The 21,122-nt window shown below is 39.2% G+C and overlaps 1 protein-coding gene across 1 annotated transcript in view; it reads right to left on the reverse strand.

The window, feature by feature from the left end:
- Positions 1–21,122, reverse strand: part of MTAP (methylthioadenosine phosphorylase) — a 29,520-nt gene that overhangs the window by 4,404 nt on the left and 3,994 nt on the right. Inside the window, exons 2-7 of the mRNA XM_086629478.1 lie at positions 20,102–20,188; positions 13,856–13,914; positions 11,326–11,493; positions 4,330–4,432; positions 933–1,172; positions 292–414 (exon numbers count right to left, since the gene is read on the reverse strand). Coding sequence (XP_086485604.1) covers positions 292–414; positions 933–1,172; positions 4,330–4,432; positions 11,326–11,493; positions 13,856–13,914; positions 20,102–20,188 — 780 coding nt within the window. The remainder of the gene's footprint in view (positions 1–291; positions 415–932; positions 1,173–4,329; positions 4,433–11,325; positions 11,494–13,855; positions 13,915–20,101; positions 20,189–21,122) is intronic.

The raw sequence follows: 21,122 nt of genomic DNA on the forward strand, positions 1-21,122 counted from the left end.
AGACAAGAAAATATCTGTTTCAGATAACTGGGTAAGCAAGAGTCATAAACATAACCTGAGTCCTTAGTTTTTTTACCTTTTGTCATGCTTCTTGTAAAAGTGAAGCTAGATCTTTGCACTTGCATGTGTAAGTCTTAATGAATTTGCTCATCTTCAATAGACTAGTTTGTTGGAAGCATCTACTCTAAGAAATTATGATTTAAGCAGAAACGTCTTGGAACATATACCTACATTATGTGTACATGTGCATATACTGTCCCCAGTGCTCACCAGCCTCATGTGTGTACTTACTTTCAGGGTGTTCAGGGTGTCAGTCCATTCCATGGAAGCTATGTGAGGTATAGCAGTAAGGAGTATGCTGGTAGCCTTATTTGCATTCCCTTTCAGTGTCTTTAAAACTTTATCCACTGAAACCTAGAAATAAAATAAAACTGAGTGGTGTCTCTCAATTTTGATGGCACACATTTTAAATACTCAAATAAATTAACTTAATTCATACATTTCTTAAGTAAGAAGGTGAAGCCTTAAAATGCCACAATTGATTTAGCCAGTAAAAGCTTCTTTCCTCTGTGGGTGTATATCGGGTTGCATTTTACACAATAAGGAAAACTAAAGCAGATACATCATTTTGCACAGACCAGTGAAAGAAAAAACACCAGACCAATTATGGGAAGACAAGCTCACACATGAGCTCATGAGCTTCATACACACAGACCCTCTCACTCATACAAGAGGAGACAAAAAGGTTTGCCAGCAGTGAGGCAAGTTTATGAAAATGAATGTGGTAGCAACAATTTATTCTGTTCTTACTTTCACAATCATTTAACCAGAATAACTCAGTGATACTGATGTAAATAAGAAGAGACTTAGTTCAGTATGTGATCTCTGACCAAAACCTACAGGTTCTCATCCAGAAAAAAAGTTTCACTCACTGCTTCTTCATGTTCCTTCCAGCAGTCGTAATCTGTTGCCATGGCAATACTAGCATAACTCATTCCAGCTTCTTTTGCAAGAATCACTTCAGGCACTGTGGTCATGTTGATAACATCAGCTCCCCAGCTGCGGAACATCAAGCTTTCTGCTCGAGAACTGAAACGTGGGCCTTCGATTGTGATAATTGTTCCCTTGGAATGACACTGGAGTCCAAGCTTCTTGGCAGTCTCAATAAGAACCTGTAAAACATGCCAACATCAGGAAAATGAAATAATTCCCCTGGTACACTGCTTCTGCATCCCATTGAAAAACTCACATACAAAAGAAATCAGCTCTATACAAAGCAGTCAAGCTTCATATGGCTACAGCTGTCCAAAGCCACAGATTAGTTTCAGTTTTCCTAGCCAGCAAGAGAAATTAATAGTCCTACTAACAGCAATGATCTTAAACTCCTCTGATTTTGTCAGAATCAGATGGTTTACTGGTTTTGGTGCAGACCAAGAAGACTGCAAAACAGAAAATTTTTGCATGACATTTAGGCTGTGCTTACATTGAGAACAAAATGGCGAAAACACTCCACTGAGCACTATGCTATCACACGGTGGAGCTAAGCTGGTGAGAAAAGTAGTAGGAAATGCACTTTTTGAAGTAAAACTTTACAAGCATAAACTTCAAAAGTACCCTGGGAATCTGTAGAGAAATTATTACCACATTTTCCCATGCCAGTGACTGAGCTGAACACTTTACATATACCATGTACTTCACATCAGTCTTTACAGTTCCAACCAGGACCTTGTATATGGCAGAATCATCATATCTTTCTCTCTTGGTAAACGCCCTGGTTAACACCAGTTGATAGAGTAGGAATAAGAGTGTATCAGCATGCGTGAATGGGTCTAGCACACCTGCAACTGTCCTGAGTAGAAGGGGAAAATAACTATGATAACATCTATTTAAAATGACCATCCACAGAACAGAAAAACTTGAAAATAAGTATAAAAGCAGCATGAAAAATTGTGACAGGACGGGAGAGACCTTCATAACACAGCAGCAGTGAAAACGTAGTCTGACACCACTAGAAGCTGCCTTGTCAGCATCATGGACTTCACAGAGGCCAGGTGGAGCAGCCTCCCTGCAAAATACTAACAGTGAGGTTTACTGCTGATATTCATTCTGAATGTATGATACTTTGATTGCCAGTTAATTAGATGTTGTTAATAAATCAATAGACAACTTCGATTGTGATTTGACTTCAACTATTGTTGAGCAGTGTTTCCTCGAAACTCGTAACCAAGTTTCAACTTTACTTCCTATAAGATGTTGCAGTGAGCCTCAGTTTCCGAAAGCAGTAACAATCAAGGCAACCTGTGTTATTCAAAAGTTTGCAGTTGGAGAAAAGACAAACTCCTTTCAGATTCTCCTTTAATTTACAGTGCATAAACCAAATAAAACAGACTATTTTCATTATTTGCACGCATGCAATTTAACGTAAAGTTTTCAGATGTTTTCATGCAAAATTCCTTAATTAGTCTGTTACATTAGCAGTTTTGGCTTTATTATTTTTGCATTTATCTATGCAATTTCCCTGAATTAGGATAAACTGTGCTGAAATGATCCCAAAAATTTTTAGGGATAGTTTCAGGAAAAAAGTTTAAGTCACTTTTATCTGGTATTTTCAAATGAAGTGAAAATATCCCTTTTCAACCTTGCTAAAAGCTCAAAACAACATGTTCTTTAAAACATCTGTTAGGCTGATTAGAACACACAGGCTAATGAGATAATGATCACATGTGAGACTGGGAAGTACCTAAATGTTTTCTTTTCTGTTTGAAAAGGAGCATTTCTCTGTTGCCTTTTCAAAAAAAAACGTAATACCCAAAGAACATCATCTCTAGCTACTTAAACAATCAAATGAAAACTAGCCTTGGTGTGTGTTTCCTGCAATCTCAGGAAACAGCTTGTGCATATCGACTTACCTTTTTTTAAAAATGAAAGACACAGTGTGAAGTATCACCAATCACTTCATTAATAACAGTTTTTAATCCATTTCAGAAAGTGTACAGTTAGCTCTCAATAAACTCCTCGTATCTGGACGACATCATATTCAAAGCCACTAAGCAAGCAACTATATGCCAACTAATCTTTCGGTAAGAGCATGAAGCTAGGCTCTTGTTGCATGAAAAATGCAAGTATTTTGCCTAATTTGCTGCTCAATAGAAGAAGAGCACAGCATGCACATGTATAATATTTAGCGGCTTGTTTCCTCATGAGATTTAAAATGTCTTTACTTCATTGCAAAACACCTTGATTCCTAGTGCACGGAAGCACTGTTCTACAAACAGTCCTGTGGACCTGCTGGTGGATGTTTCGAAACCACACTGTCTGACTAATTAACAAAAATAGCCTATAATGACACTGAAGTAAGTGAGCAGGTGACAAGAGCAGAATAGCTCAGTAGTACAAATATTTGTACATGCTCTGGGTATAGATTGAGCCACCTGCTTCACAATTCAGCTTTGTCCCGCTCAGTGTAGTAACTGACTGCACAGAGAGCAAGCCTCTTAGATGGATATGACTGATTCTGTAAGCATTCCTGTGCCCCTGGAGAATGGGCCCCTGTAGGTCTTCTGACCAGAGCACTCCACAACAGCACAAAACACTCAGTTCAGTCTTCACCTTCCCTTTTCCTCCAGTCTAAGAATACACAAAGGTGGCATTTTTAAACATAGATACACTCCTCCCAGAGCCTATAAAGGTGTTGAAAAATAGGGCAGTGTCTCACACTGCTTAGTCTAAGTGTTTTTGAAGCCTGAAAATCTTGAAGTGACAAAACTAGAGCAACCGTTAAGAATAAATAGGCTACTGTAAATTGGCTTGTTTCTATGTTTAACATCCTTTAAACTAAGCCTTGACTCTCCACCACCACCCACTGCTACAATGCACAAAAGCACAAATACAATATTATAATTTCTGTGAATGCTAAAGTACTATTTATTTAATTCTTTGTATTAAGTAGGTAGAGTGCCTCTACCTATAGGTGCAGTTTTATTCAGAACAAAAAAGAACTAATTCCTAATTCTATCTTCCTGCTTTTTCCGCTTTGTTGCTCTCAAAGATCTCCTGTCCTGTTATTAAGACCCTGAGGGAATCTAGGTTGCCAACTGATACCTTCTGCATACATGCTTTAGGAAGACAGCTCCTATAGACATAGATCTGTTACTTCTCATGCCTTCCAAACGTCACATTTTTCCTTAAAATCTTGATGTATCTGAGGAACAGGAACAAAGAGGTGCAGATTGCCACCTTTGTATTCTAAGAACACACAATTAAACAATCATATTATGAATAAGTGCCATAAAAATAACATTTCTAAATACTATTACAGAATTCACTAACCTCTCTGGTTTTGGTGCAGAATGGCTCTGCCATTGGAATATGACATACTCCTGAAAGAGAGGAATGCTGTCCATCGTATAAAGTACAATGTCTTTTAGTCGTCCTAGAAAAGCAGAAAATGTTCAGAGAGAACAGGGAGAAAACAGAAGAGAAAGCACAAAATTTACACAAATCCAAAACCATAGCATTCCTGTGAGGGAACAAAAATATCAGTATGATATTAATGCCCACCTGTAATCCTGTTCGCCTCTGTACACACTTTTCAGAGTTGAGCTCAAGAGAATAGAACCGTTACTCCAGTAATGCATTGTCAATGAATTAGAGAAAATCTATTGTTAAAAAAACGCTGAAATGCTGATTTGTTCCTAAATGACACAAACAGCCACATTATGCCACAATTCTACCCAAAAGAAATAAGCTAAATTTAATAGTCAGGTAAGTAATCTCTGAAAAAAAGAGCATAGTAAGCTTTCAGGAGGGGAAGGAATCAAGTCTGAATTACCACAAAGCTAATCAAAATACAGCTTGTTCATATGATTGCATTCCTACATTGAAAGGACAGGAATTTATAGGAACAGCTTCCTGAACAAAAGAAGTGTGAATTCAACCAGAAAAACCCTGCAGCAGGATGTCTTCATATTCTCAGAAAGATTACACATGTGCATTGGCAGCTTGCAAGTAGAAGAATTCTTTTTCTCTCTTCGTTCACTTGAGAAACTGTTTCCTTACATGGAAATGGCCAAACATGCTGCAGAAATTACCACCCAGCATGCCATTTTGACAACTACTGGGACTGCTAGCTGCTATCACTTTTCAAATGCACTGCCTCAAGCTAATTCAGTCACCTGCATGGCAAAAACCCTCTGGAACAAAATTCTTTGAGACGTTCCCTTCTTCTCTGCAGTGTGTCATATATTGTACTTTATAGGGGAAAAGTAAGGCAACAGCCAAATTCAATGCGGAGCTAAAATACAAAATTCCTCTTGGTAGCACTGTTCACATCAGTTCCAACCCAAGTCACCAGTAAATATTTAAAAGAAGGTTTTAAACACAAGTTACTTGTTTATAGTAGATTTAAGGATGAGATTACAAAAGAGACGAGCAAACTAAAAACATATGCAAAATGGGATACCTCTGTTAAAATCAGTTGAAATAACATCAATTTTTCCTTTATGGGATACTGAAGAGCTGCAAATAGAATGTGTCTGATTTTAAACACTTTTTTTCAGTGTCTGCTAATGAATTATTTAAAATTGGAGGAAATGGGAAAAGTCATAGTCCATTTCCTGCATTACAGTATCTCAGATGTTGTTAGTCAGGCCCTTTCACTCAGAAAAGCCCTGAGGAAAGATCACATACGTACAAATATTAATCTCGAACTTACAGATACCCTATGTACTTTGGAGAGAACAGCCACATCACGACACGGTCTGATAAAGAAATCCCACGGCGTTTTAGCACCGTACATACTAACTGCATGGGAATAAGTAACAACGGTAAGACCTATGACTGCTCTGAGGAATGGACCACACGTGTTTGCAATCAGAGTGCAATCATCTCTCTTCCGCATGGAAGGCTGCAACTCCGCAAAGGCCACAGCTATTCGACATGGAGCCAGTTGATGTTGCTGTGCTTGGGATGAGAGTAAAGGCATACTTGAGCCAATTTCTGATTCTTGCTATCTATGAAGTAATGAGTGGCACAGAGGAATGCCCTTTAGCCTCTCCTCTTTTCTGTAGCCCTGCCACTCGAGTCAGGAGTTGGCCAGCCTGATCTGTCCCACTCACCTGTCCACAAGGTACGGGGCAGCAGCACATAAACTTCACCACTGCAACACTGTTTCTGTGTATCCTTTGAAGAGAGAAGGACGGTTGCAGAACCACAGTTGCTTTCCTTGCCTTACTCTCACAGAGACCCAGAGCCAGAAAGCAAAGGAGAGTATCTGCCTACGGCTCCTCTCACTACAGGAGTTTCAAGACCTTCCCCACGTGCCCTGAGTGACTTCTTATGGAGCCAGCAGGAAACAAGAAATAAGGAACGCAACAGCCGCTCTTCAGACAGTGCTCCTTAGATCTCACAGTTTTAAAGGTGGTGACGTCAGCATGCCCTCCCTCAGGAGAGCCTGCTTAACAACTGAGCATGACTGAATGTCATACAATCGCCTGATTGTTTACATTAAAACAGGAAGAAGTCACCAAGTGCCTGCCTAGAAACTAGCCACACTACTCGTAGTAGAAGCGCACAATCCAGAAGCACGCAGCACAGCACAAAGGCAAAGTACAGAGACGCTCACAGTGGAGAGGATGAGAAGCAGCACCTGAAAGCACTGGACTGGTAAGTACAAGCAAGCAGCTAAGAGCTGGAGCTCCTTGGCTCCTGCTGGCCATCTGACTTCTGTAGGGCTCTACGGAGAACCCCCACCAGACCCTCGTACTGTCATTGTGCCAAACAGTGGCTGGCGGCACAGGAGAAAAGGGAGTTCTTTCACTGGGAAAGGGGCACCTACGATTTTATGTATCACACCCAAGGAGATAGGGGTGCTCATAGTGCAAGCACACCCTTGTGCTGTTGCCTGGTTTTGCCAAGCCTGCCTTGCCCTTACCAATTTTTCAAATTTGAAGCTGCACGTACTGCAATTTTGAAGGTGCCCCCAGAGTTTGTGTTCCCTATCCTGCAGCAATAGCCACACTTTAGACAGTAAGGTGGCTTTTGCTCCTTCATTTTGATTTTATCATAGTTACACAAGATTTTCTGGCAGTGCTGACTATGACTGATGCTAGGAGGCAAAATCGAACTCAAATAAGTGAGCAAACCAATCACTTCCATCTGACAAATAGTCCTCTACCACTTGCATCATCACCTTCTCCTTTCTTCCAGTAGTGTTAATTTATTGACACATTATTAGTAATTAATGAACAAAATGAAAATTCACACTGGCATCTCCTATACAAAAAGCAGTCTCAGCATGGCCTGCCTCTTCAGGGATACTGAAAGAAAATTCTCCCATGAAAAATTTTACAGAGCGTAGCAATACTGTAACGATTGTAGTGGTGTGTGCGACACAAAGAATTCAAACAATAAAGTTGGCAGCTGTTACAGGATTTCTTTTATGAAGCTATTTTCTGCATCTTCCTGACTGAGTCATCTGATTAAGTACTTACCTTCTTACTCTTCTTTTCCTAGCAAACTTCAGCAGCAAACTGAACAGAAGGTATTAAAAAGCCCCTAATCAGTCTGATCTAGCCAGATGACTAACAGCATTGTAATAAACTAACAGGAGCCAAAGGCATAATAAAAAAGTTTCCTCCAGATTTTTTTTTTTTAGGCACTTGTTTCAAAGCAGAGAACATCTGATGTAGCCCATAACAGTAGGAGTGGTTACTTTTGGATTTGGAAGTAGGGAGAACACTATGCAAATATTTTGGTACTTACTTAACAAAAGGTATCTTTTATTGTGTAAATACACACACTAATAGGTAAGCATGAAGAAAGTAGAAACTCTACATACAAAATCAAACACTTAATAGCAGTGCTAATGATCTGCAGAATTAAGCTCTCAAAAGTTTGGAAACGCTATATAGTTGTAATTACACCTATTCGGTGTTCCCCACTGTAAGTCAAACCTATGTCCTAAGCTAGGCAGAAGTCCTACGCAACTCCAAATATTGAGATCCTGTCATTAATGTTACAGTGTATATGCCCAAGGGGAGCAAACTACAATCGCTGCCTACAGCTTTCTGCTCAATTCTAGCTCTCTCCCATTCCCATTCACTATTTCTCCTTCTTGCCTCATACCTGAAAGGAATTGAATAATGATTTGCTCCCTATGGAGAACTAGAGCCCAGACACCAAAAGGTACCTGGACACCTAGCAGGCATTAACTCTAATGGCAGCTTGAGTAAATCCTTCCCACCTAGATCCAAGCCCCTTTCCTAGGTAGTGCTTGGCATGGGTTAACCACTACACAGAAGCCCGGGTATCTTTCAAGAAAAATAACTGACTGTCTTTGCAGCTTTAACCAGCACCTTCTTTCCAAGACCGCTGACATGGTTTGCTTGCAGGACTCTGATCTTTCATTAGAAGGTATTTCAGAAAAACTGTGTCTTTTCAGACTTCGGTGGACAATTAATCTATTTTAGTTTACAAATATCTTCTGTCAGCAGCGTTGTTTTCATAATGATTTCTGATATATAACGCAATCATTCTTACCGATGAAAGGCAAAAATCTTACTGTGAAAGGCAAAAATCCAGGCCTTACTTGCAAAGAACCAGCAGTCTAACACCTACTGGCAAAGATCATCAGAGAAAAAGACTTATCACAGCAATCAAATTGTCGAATGGAACAGACTATTATGACTCGTCAGTTTTTTCTGAAGTAAAGGGCAAGCCAGTAATGATTTTTAAATTCATATTACATATTGTTTTCCACATGGAATCATTCTCACCTGCTTTTCTGAAAAGCTGCTTAGTTTCCTGAAGCCATGAAAGAAGTTCCCACTCTTCTACATTGAAATTAAACCTCACTTGCCCGAATGGAACCCTGCTCATTTATGGGTTATGCCATTACTACTGGCGACCATCTGAATAAACTCGAAATGAAGACACAGATCACAAAATGGTTAAGGTTAGACCGGACATCTGGAGGTCATCTGGTCCAAACCCCTGCTCAAGCAGGGCCACCTAGAACTGGTTGCCCAGGACCATGTCCATGTGGCTTTTGAACATCACCAAGCAGGGACACTCCACCATCTCTCTGGGCAACCTGTGCCAGTGCTTGGTCACTCTCACAGTGAGAAAGTCTTTCCTGCTGTTCAGAGAGAACCTCCTGTGTTTCAGTCTGTGCTACCGCCTCCTGTCCAGTCACTGGGCACCACTGAGAAGAGCCTGGCCCAGTCTTCTTTGCACCCTCCCTTCAGGTATTTGTATACATTGATGAGATCTCCCTTGAGTATTCTCTTCTCCAGGCTGAACAGTCATAGACCTCTCAGCCTTTCCCCACAGGACAGATGCTCCAGTCTCTTCAGTTCATGGTCCTCTGCTGGACTCTCTCCAATATGTCCATGTCCCTCTTGCACTGGGGAGCCATGCACTGGATACAGTATTCCAACTTTGGCCTCAACAGTGCTGAGTAGAGGGGAAGGATCACTTCCCTTGACCTGCTGGCAACACCTCTACTAATGCAGCTCAAGATACTATTTTCCTTCTTTGCCACAATGTAAATGATCCCTGTCCTTTCACTCATCTTCACACCAGGTAAATAGCTAATTTGTTTTACAATCCTTTTTTTTTTTTTTTTTTTTTTTTCTTGGAAAGGACATGTTCTTCAAACCCAAACTTAACCAAGCTGGTTATTTCCTTTCCAGCTTAGAAGTTATGATGCAGACTGGCAAGTGCTGGGAAATTTAAAGCTGTGAGAGGAGATCAGGCAGCTTCAAAATGAATTGTTAATTTTGATAATGACATTTTGGATGAAGGATGGTCTCAAATTTCATATCTGGGTTCATTTCCTGTCTCTCTTAATGTCTTTCTGCCTGACCTCCGCAAGAGTTAGTTTCTCCATACTTGCACCCCTCATCCGTAGCAGATAATAACTATGCAACCATTCCAACTGTTCCTTGTTTTAAGACTGAAGGCGCTCTGGGACAGAGGCTACTTCTTAACATGCATGCAATTCACAGTTTAGCATGGTTAGGCTCCTCTCACCTACCCAGGAGTCTGCCAGATTATAATACTGTCAAAATAACCGGGGCTTTACTTGCAATCATCCAAACTGTGTGCCCAAGTAAGTTTAATATCTTTCCTACACAAATCAATACTGATACTAAAATTACTCATTTCCAATTACTACTGGCAGAATAAGGATGACTATGATTTAATCTGTACAAACAAAGCTACCAGCCTAAATACTTTTAGATTTGAAAAAAAAAAGAAAAGAAAAAAAAAGACCATTGTCAGCAATACAGCTGCTCTCCACCCATAAATCAACTCTAGTATAACAGGAAGCAGTTTATATGGGGCTTGCTCATGCAACGTACTTAGTCATTTACCTACACTGTCCTTAAAATGTACTGTCTTACAAGAAAAAGCATTTCAGCCACACACCCCAAAAAATGTCAGTAAGTCAAAATTTGAATTGAACTGCACTGCAGAGAACAAATCTAGGTATATATGCTCAGCTGGCAATGAAACATTGCTAGCAGCCCCACAAATGCACAAAGAAGCTGCAGAAGCCATTCCAAACACTTAAAATTGGGTGGAATACCTAAATAAGACTTTCAGATATAAGTAATACTGATAAATTTACCTTTTAAAATGTGCAACTATATTTTTGAAATATTTGGTGTAGTTGGTGATATTTAAATGTAGCTTTCCCTCCCACCCTGTTTGCTTGAATTTTTCCTAAACATTCCTAAGAAGGGAAGGACTGACCGGAGTAGATAGACTTCAGAAAAAATTTACTTCCTTATGATTCTTAGTAAATAAAAAAATGTTAGCATCTATCCTTGTTTTAAAACAACCTCCTCTCTTTTCCCACTGTATTGCATCAGATCTCTCTTCTGTAGAGCTTAATTATTGCTGCATACATTTTCCTACCTGGCTCCTACTATGCTTTCTTGCATCTGTCCATCTCATTTCAGTCTTCTTAAAACTTAAAATGGCCTGTGCTCTTACCCATGTTTCTCCTCCACATCTAAAACCAGGAGATCTCTTCAGAATACTCTTCCCAAGGAGCTATACTTTAGCTCATTTGAGGCCACTCTTCAAAAGCTGGTATTTCTTCTACGTCTGTTAAAGCTGAACTTCTTGTAATCTCATTGCTGTTTCCTATCATGTCTTCTTGCATGAATCTCACTTTTTGCCACAAGAACTGAGGGTATGATCAAATTCCACAAAGACTTAATTTAACATTAACATGTTATTATATGGTGTAACCCCACTTGTCCCCTTTTTTCTCCCCCAAAACTAAGAACACAATTAAACCCAAATGTTACTCACCTGTCAATGAACTGGTCAATTATGACCAGATCACCAGGTTGTATTTCCTCTCGTAATGAACCACAGGCAGTCGTCACTAACACATGCGTACAATCTTCTTCTTTTAATGCCCAGATATTGGCACAGTAATTGACGTTCGATGGCATAATTGTATGATGCCTGCCGTGCCTGCAAAGATACATGTTGCAAGACAGTAAAATAAATCAGACTGAAATCACCTTCCTTCTCCCAGATAGAGAATTCCAGGTAATGTAATTTCTCTAACAACATTGGAAGTAGTACTGATCATTTCAGCTTCTTCCAGCATAGCTTGTTTTCGTAACTATATTAAGGTTCTCTCAGCATCGATTTAAGAAGTAGTGGTGTAGTTTTCTTTTTGAATGCAAACTTTTAAAGTTCAAGACTGTAATGAAAACAATCTTGAAAATACAATCCAAATATACCTTAGCAGTTTCAAGAGTACAAAAAGCATTTTTCTCTGAATGTTTTAAGTCCGTTCCATAGATTCTGAAAACCAATGTGTAGCAAATTAAATCTTGCACAGACTACAACAAATTTGTAAGATTTATATACACCTCAACAAATTTTCTGCTCACAAGTGCTGCTTGTATTCTCCCACCCAGAAAAGAGCAGCACATCACAGGAAATTAAAACCAGAAAGAACACACTGTTTTAATCTGTCATCTTCCCAAAGAAGACAGTAGAATCATCACATTTTTTCTCTTTGCTTTTACAATGATCTGACAGCTTTCATAAATTAGAAGAATGACTTCACACCGTTGCAGTATATTTTTTCACTAAGACAGGAAATACTTAAGTCCTATAAGCACAAGCTTTCATGTTATCTCTGCCATCGCTGCACAGGTTCATCACTCACATAACGATTAAACACATTTGAAAATTATTTTCAAACATATAAGAGGAAAGGAACTTATTTACCCACCTGATACTTTCACAGAGACCAAAAGGTCTTAAGAAATTCATCAGCTGGGAACTGAGAGCCACACACAACATGACCAAGCACTGTCAGGCAGGATTCCCTTGTTGCCATTAGCATTGCTGATAAGCTACTGGGCATGTACATTTATTGTTTAATGTTGCAGTTGATGTCATAATCCCCTTCCACAGTACACACACCTATTTTTTTTTAAATCTGGCATTCAAGAGCAACTTTGTTATTTTATTTTTCCCAAAACACAAAGTGAAGTTAGTCCCAAACTTAGCCCCAAAAGTAAACTCAGGAGGGTCATACATGAATGGCATAAAACCCAGTGAGGATGAAACCACAGTCAAGTTGTTCAACCATCTGTAGCCCAAGGCCTACTTTGATACAGCACAGCTACGAGATCTTGGTTTAGCATTTCATTTGACAAAATGAGAAAAATGTTGTCCTGGTGTGATAAAATACATGATCAAAGTCCACGCAAGATAAGAAAAGTAAAACCACAGACAGAAGTGTAGTGGTAGAGATGGTAACAGTCAGCAACTTAACAGAAAAACATTGTCATGAAAAGAATTGGGGCCCTGAGTGCACCACTGAGATGTAATTGCCCTGGCCAGCCTCACCCTCAGCCGCCACCAAACACCGGGTATGCGTCTGGTGAGCCTAGGTGTTCCCGCCTCCAAGCTCAGGTCCCAGCCTGAGCTATGTCTCAGGTGTGCCTGTCCCCAGCCTTATCTCCTGGATGGCCTTCAGATCTATGCTGTAGTTTGTCTCCAGACCTGTTTTCTGGATGGACTTTGGACACACACTGCAGCCGTGTCTCCAGCCCTGTCTCTGGCCCCATCTCCTACTACTCCTGCCTGGATTCCCTGGATGGATCCTGGACTTGATTCATAACCTTGACTTGCCTGGGCTGCTGATGTACCCTGCTATCAGCACTTAGCTCTGCCCATGCTGTCCAGATGCCGAGAACTGTGCTAGTATTCTTATGTTTAATCTAGAAGCACATTGGCTCTAGATATCCACAGTTACATTAGTGAAATTTCCATGCACTCGTTTGCAAAGCCTATTTCCAGAGTCTCTTCTGAGTACGGTAAGAGATGTCTGAAAAAAAATGACCCAGAGAGGGGTAATTACAGGGGACGCAGTCTCCTAAGCAATAAAGGTAACAGCCAGAGGACTCAAAAATCAAAGGGAATAATTTGGAAGAGTCTACACAGTGGCATCAGCGATACAGTTAATCTGGAAACGCAATTTCCCAGTTTCACAAAGGAAATTTGCAAACACAGGGAGCAGACAGATCACTGAGGTTATCAGGCATCACCACCAGAACAGGCAGTCTTGCAGGTTGCTGTTACTACTAAGGCAGCACCCCTACTGGATTTCTCTTTCCTAACCTAGATGGTATTTTTAACACGCAGTTCCTGCAGTATCAAATTCATTCAAGAAAAAACCCAGACTTCAGCTGGACGTTGCTAGCAACCTCACAAAATCAGAATAAAAATTCAGTTCACCTAATGTGAAAAGAAAAACTTTTGAGAAAAATTCAAGACACACAATATAAAACCCCTTAAATTGCTCATTTACCTTGCCAACAGCACACAGTCCACATTTTTTATCTTTCCCAATATCAAAGCATCGGATGGCTGCAAAACAAGCAAATAAGAATGAGTTACAGCCTGACAATCACATTAGAAACCTTAACTGCTACTTAAAAATAAACAGGATAGTTATGAAAGGAAATACCGGTTACCACTCTAGTCTCACGTTTTCTTCAGCTCAGCTCTGTAATCTGATACGGCAGATTACTAAAACGATCTGGAAGAGGAAGATCAAACTTGACACCAGAAGGATTATCAATTTTTCAGTGTTCATACCACCATTAATATAAAACCTCCTTACTTCAGTGTTTGAAACAGTAATATTTTCAAATACTTTGAAACAGTATTTCAAACGGTGCTACACAAACAGGAAAAAAGAAGCATGCACGTGTTGCCTTAAAATCGGTTAGCATGTCTGACTCCTCTAAATTTTGGTTGCTTTTTGCTAAACAGGTGCCACTCCCTAGTGAAAGCCCTCTCCCAACAGAAATCATATTTAATCTGTCCCTTTCCATAACACTTCCCATTCTTTTCTTTGTCCCCTTTTTACCATGGCCCCCTAGCTCACAGTACAGATTCGAGAAGTTCTAGACTCCCCCAGCTCACCCGTCACAAGACTGCAAGTGTCTGGAAGGATTTGCACATTTGCATTTAGAAACGTTCTGTTGCCTGCTACCTGATAAAATTTTATTTGTATTTTAACACTAGCTGCAAGATTTCAATTAGCATTCAGTTTTACAGCTGTTAATTCTATTATACACTTGAAAATCTGCAGAGATCTAGAATAAAGTAATATGACAGTCTCATATAGCTGCATTTTAGAGATACTAATTTATAATAAAAACATCACTTTATACTTCTTATTGCACAGCTCTTTTTGGTCATTTTAATGTGAAATCTCTTTAAAGCACCATAATTTACTCAATCATCTAGGTTTAAATTCTGCCGGACACAGATTTACCACTTGTTTTTTAATAAAGGGAATGTTACAGACAATTTATTTTAGAATTGCAGTGTATTCTGACTTCTTTTTAAAAGTCTCCATTTAATATTAACCTACTGATGTTAAACGTTTACTCTATTTAGCTTACTTTACTTATACTCTTCTGAATCAGACATGGCTTTAAGAGTGAAATTTCACAGAGGGCGAAAGCCTTGCTGTCTAGTTGCCAAGGCATTTTGATGTTGCAACATGCCATAGCAACGAAGGTTCCTAATAATTAGCATTTGAGGTTATGTTTTCTGAGTTTGTTTTGTTTAGAGAGCACACACTTGCTGTGTGAAGTAATAAGCATGCAACTTAGCTCATGGCAGGATACAAAAATACTCCTAAAAAATGAAAGAGGACTTCAGCCAAAATTCCTTGCCTCTTACCAAAATGAAAAGTAAAGATCAGTAAATTGAAGACTGGACCCTTTGCTTTACAATTGACAGATTCAAGTTTATTACAAGCGATAAATTCAAGTTGATATCAATTTCTATTTGGGATAGAAAGGTACAATTTAACTGCTATTTGGTACTCATCACCACCACAGAACTGCACTGAATTCTGGCATATGCTGCTGACACAGCAAAGAATGTAACAGCTTTAAAATTCGACAGGCTTCAAAATCTAGTTGCAGCAGCCAGGGTCTCCTTCCCCATCTGGTGCCATCTTAGTCACTTCAACAGGCTCCAGGGCGGCTGAGTAACAGGATCATATGTCATCTTTATGCAGGTTTCCACAGAATACATTCAGGGCATCTTCCAGGTGACTGACTGAATACCTTTCTTGCACATGATCGCTAGAAACATGGCAGAGAAAAAGGTAGTCTTGGAACAAAGAACGCACTGCTAAATGATGAACTGACAGTTTAAGAAAAAAATTGCAGATCCTGTATCATGGCTCATTAAAAGAGGGGAAATAAAGATAAATCAGCATGTGTAAAACTACAAGGAAGTGAAAGATACAGACATTTCAACTCTGCGTTAACCACGTAACAGAGCTAGTGTATGCTTCCATTCCAGTCTTTCTCCCACGAGTTCTTTCTAGTGCTGTACGTCTCTGCTATTATCTCAGTCGTAGTCAGGAGCTTTGAAATGCTGATAAAATAATAAAAATTTCCAATGGAACAATCCGAATTTAAAGCTCTAAACACTGTATTTTTAAAGCAAGATTTAATAAAAGGTACAATAAAGAGTGTAAATACTAAATACGCTCAGTATTTAACAACTTCTCCCTTCCACAAAATCAGAGTCAGATATATACTACTCAGTGTTGCAAAACAGAAAAGGAAGCAAATAACCCTGGGCAATTAACCTTAAATTAAGACAGTAACAAACAATTGAAATAAATCCCCCCTCTGTCTGCAAGACAAATACGCATAAAGTATTGTTCATGTGGTGCTTACAGAACCAATTTTTTTCTTGGTTTCAACTCAGAAGCAAGCTGGAGCAGAAAATAAAATGACAAGCACAATAAAACTCTAAGGAAAACTTCAGATGGAAAAGTATCTCAGAGGTTCCCCAAACCTTCATTTAACCTGTGATTTAGCTTAGGAACCAAACAACGTATATCATTTTGAGGAAGCAGAAGAGGAGCTTTAGTGTTGCATCACATGGTCTGATTCTCCTGATGCAAGCATGTAACACTTGTTTGCAAGGTGGAAATGCCCCTCTGCTTTTTTGCCTGATATACTTATTACCAAAAAAAAAGGGGGACATCTAAAATAAGATATTTTGCTGATTTGGGGAAAGGTGATTCAGAACCAAGTTCTGTCATCCAGAAAGTAAAACAATCTAACTGAAGGTGTATTCTGAACACAGTTTGATTAGTAACTTCAAAACTCAATGACGAAGATAAATGCTGTTGCAAGCAATTTTCTTATCCTATAAGAGAACATTATTTTCCACATCTAGAAAAGGAATGCCAAAAGGTTTTAGATTATTTTCCACAGAATATCAAACTTTTGATGCAATGAAAATGGCGGAAGTGGACAAGGGAGAAAAGAAGGCTGGAATATTAACAGCTGTAAGCATATTTATTTTTTTAAAAAAACCTGATGTACTGCATTTTCACTAGTATTACTAATGTAACTTGAAAGATCATGGGAGAACCAATGCCAATACAGAGAACTGCAAAAATTCTCACACCAGTTTCCTTTAAACTTTTCCACGTATCACTTGAAAAAAAATAATCCCCACATTCTCTAATGATGTAAGTTTCATTATTAAATGATTCTTACGATTTGAGAATGCCAAAGCAGAATACAACTCAAGGACTTTATTTACATTAACAAAATGTAAGCTATTATTCTGTTCCTAAAAGTAAAGAAGCAGCATTAAAGAAACGTCTACTTTGCTGTTGTCAAATGTCAAAGGAGCCAAGGAACGTCACCACCAGAAAGGTTTTTCAGCTAAAAATCTTCTGGCTATGTCCTTGCAAGAAACTTAGGAATTAAAACTCAAGATTTAAGGAAAGCGAATCCTGTACTTTGTATTTTTACAGGATAGAATGAAATGTACATACTTTTTTTTAACTATGCCTTTTGGCATTCAGACATTATTTTTCACTCTTCCTAGTTTTGCTAGAACTAAATTGGCTTGGTGCTGCATCTCTCATTCTCTCAGCAATTAAAAGACCACAAAGTTCTGAGCAGTTTATTTAGATTAAGCCTTTACCTCTTAAAATATCAAGGAGATTCTCTCTCCATTGATGTCACAGGTCTATGAAAAAGCATCTTTACGGCAGAAAAATCCCAATTTGGTTTTATTTCAGTATTAATCAAGAACAAGGCACACCTTCAGAAAAAAAAAAAACAAACAGTAACATAAACCACAAACTTCTAAACTCTTCCAAGCACATTTAAAAAAAAAGTTCTCATTTGCCCTTTTGCATCTGGCAATAGCTGCTTCTCTCATCTCTGTTGTTCTAAAATGAGGGAGGCAGGTTATGTAACACCTGCTTCCTGAATGCTAAAAAGTCTAAGCAGCAATAAGCAAATATTGATGCACCTAATGATACCAATTAAATTTGTGAGGTTTGTTTCTGCTTCAATTGAAGTCCATCAACTTGACCCACTCAATGCACTTTATTCCACTTTAACCTGTGGTCTAAACCCTGTACATCTTAAGCCTGATCCATCAGTTGCTCCACAAGGAAGAAAACTGCATTCAAATACTGAAGTTAAAGTGATTCTATGCAGGAGTAAATATACATGAAACAACCATCAGACTGATGGCCTGAGTTCTTAGGGGTTCAGATCTACAGGCAGAAGAGAGACAGGCCAGCAGGGGTAAGGACAAAAGCTTGCTCCTTGGCTGTGCCCCCTTTCACAAATACAGAAGCCTCACAAAACTGTCATTTTCCATCCAGGTCAGCTTAGTAGTCCCAGTGCAGCTCACTACAGTATCCAGAATCCACGCTTGGGTTCCTACCATGACATCTCAGTTATACGCTCTGTCTGGTCCCCATCATGCACAGAGACAGCATATTCACAAGCTTTTTCTTTGTAACACGCAAGCACCGACACAGCTAGTCCAGTGATCAAGGTTTCTCACAAATCACAACAGGCAACCAAGATTTATTTTCCCCTCTTCATTTCACATTCTGTAAAGAGCACAGAAAAAAGACAGTAGCTAAGCTCCTTCCTAAACAAAATTCAAAAAGCCCTCTGTGCTGACCAAAGGTGAAGGATTGAGGAGACTTGCCCCTCTCTTGTGCAAGAGCCATCCTGCAGCTACTCATACTCTTCTCAGTAATACTAAATCCTGACGTAGGCCACCTACAGAATTGAAGGCACTGCAGAATTTGGGCCACTCAAACCCTGTTGCATCCTGTGACAGAACAGCCCTCCAAATGCTGAGCTGCAGCTGTGTCCTTAACTCCCATCTGCACAGACCTTTGTGAGAGAGAAGAGTGTTTCGTTCTTCCTGGCTATGAAGGCTTCAGTTAATATCTGCTACAAGCATAGTGCTATTTTTGCTTTGTAGGCAGCCTCCAGACACAGCCATATTGTGACCATCCATGACTCTCAAAAAACAGGGAATGCAATGGCAACTGGCTTGGTTTAGCCAGTGGATTCTACTTCAGACCAATGCTGACTACTGTTTCGAGAGAAAGGTACAGAAAATAGAGGACGCAGGTTCCCTTCATCCTCTTGCACTTTGTTAACAGATTTTGAAGGATGGTAGAAAAATCAAATGTATTTTTCTGATTATGTCTTCTCCTCCCTTAGTCTTTGTCTCCTTCCCCTTCTTGAATGGCATGCACACAAACTCCGCTTGCTCTTCACACTCTTACTTCCTCCTTAAACCATTTTGAATGCAGGCATGGATTCAGATTTTCAATGATGCATCACAGCGTTGAGCTTTCTGGCAAGCTTCTACCCATAAAATGGCTCTTGCTACCACATGCCAGATGTTTTATGGCACGGATACTAACTTACAGTGTTAGATTTCATAAGATATAATTCCAATAGCAATTATAAAGCACCCAGACTACCCAGGTCTTATGACATTACAGAATATCTGAGATCCAGGTCTTCTATGAACTTCCTGTATCAATTAGAACCTCTCTCTCTCTTGATTTCCTGCCTATAAAACTCTCTCATCCTTTGTCCTGCCTGTTCCTTTGGGGCAGGAGCTGTCCTTGACAGCATGCTTGGCACTGTGTATAGAACAACACCCCTTGCCTCCATTCCTTTTTGCTGAGGAAGAGGGCTGAAGCAATGTGAAGGAGAGTTGGTCAAGAATACCTATGCCACAAAAACAATTTAAAAGGTTCATTTTGAAATCATTTTCAAATTATGTGGTTATAAGCATGACTGTAAGGAGAAAACTAGTATGTAAAACATAATTCAGCCGTTACAGGGATAATGGTGGTCTGTACACCACTAAGGACAGTTTTCTGCAATTCAGAAAGGTTCCTGAAGCAATCTGACATGTTACTGCAGGTCACACAACTGCACAAATTTTAAAGAGAAGGGTCATCCCTCTTGAATGCAAATTGAGGACCGAGTTTGTAAACTTATCTGATCTATAAACAAGAAGAGGTATAGTCTCCTTTGCACATTACCTTTGTAACACCTTGTTTCTACAAACTAAGAATCATACAATACACAGCAAGTAAAAGGAAAGTCATGACAGTACCTCCTTCATGCATTCACTTAACAGCCTGAAAATTCTTAAAGCATACAAACATCCTTAAATCCAGTAAAAAGTCTCAGTAAGAAAAAAAGTAGGTTATACAGACCTTGCCATAAGGAGTATCAACGTATTTTTCAGTTCTTCCTTCTAAGATGTCTGGATCATCCAGGCCAGTTCCACCAATAATTCCGATCTTACACAGAAAAGTACGTATTAGTCTTCTTGAGATTACATTCCATTTAACAGCATGTCTGGAAAACTAGCAGGCAGCTACAAAATGTATTTTCTGCTTTAGAAAGGACTAGACTACAGATCAACAAAACATAACATGCCCAGTACAGTTTCCTAGAAAGGAAATTTCTGGGAAATTTCTGGATTCTTTAAAGACACCAAGTCTAAAAAACTACGGAAAATGCACAAAGATGTGCCCATTCATCATTCACTCCCAATACAAAAATGAAGGGTGTTACTTGTCTCTAATGAGTGAGAAATACCTGTATAAAGCATATTATAACAAAGGCTTTTTGTTTATATGGAAAAAAACCCAGTCCTATACATAACCACTATACCGAATAGCAGGCATTACTATATAGTGGTATACATACAAAATAATGAAAACCTTTTTTCAGAAAATTAGAAGGTTTTTGTTTTGACTTGCCAAGATCTAAGAAATTTCCTGTTTCTGTAAGTAGTCTCTGCACAGCTTCTGAAAAGGGGGACAGCTCATCAGCACCTTTGCAAGCGAAATAAAAAAAATTTGCTGACAATTTCACTCACTGTGAGCACTACTGGATTTCTTCACACGTTTAAAATTAGGTCCTCTGGTACCTAACAAGGTGTAAGTGCTCATTCAAACTTTGCCTGCAGCTGGGTCACTAATTCTCTCCTGCATAAATGCACTGATGTCAGGTTTTACTCAACTCACAACCTTATAAACTTAACAGACTCTTGCTCCTACTTTTTCTACGAAGTCTTTTTAAGAACTTTTTTCCAAAATTTTTACGAAATTGATTAACAGTTTCAAAGCATAATGGCAAGGAAAAAGAGAGGGCAAAGCAAAGGGCCACTTAAATAAAATATATTTTATTTCCTTAGGAAATCAGGCTAAAACTCTTGTGTTTTGATAC

This window comes from Tauraco erythrolophus, chromosome Z (assembly GCF_009769465.1).
Source record: "Tauraco erythrolophus isolate bTauEry1 chromosome Z, bTauEry1.pri, whole genome shotgun sequence".
Taxonomy (NCBI): domain Eukaryota; kingdom Metazoa; phylum Chordata; class Aves; order Musophagiformes; family Musophagidae; genus Tauraco; species Tauraco erythrolophus.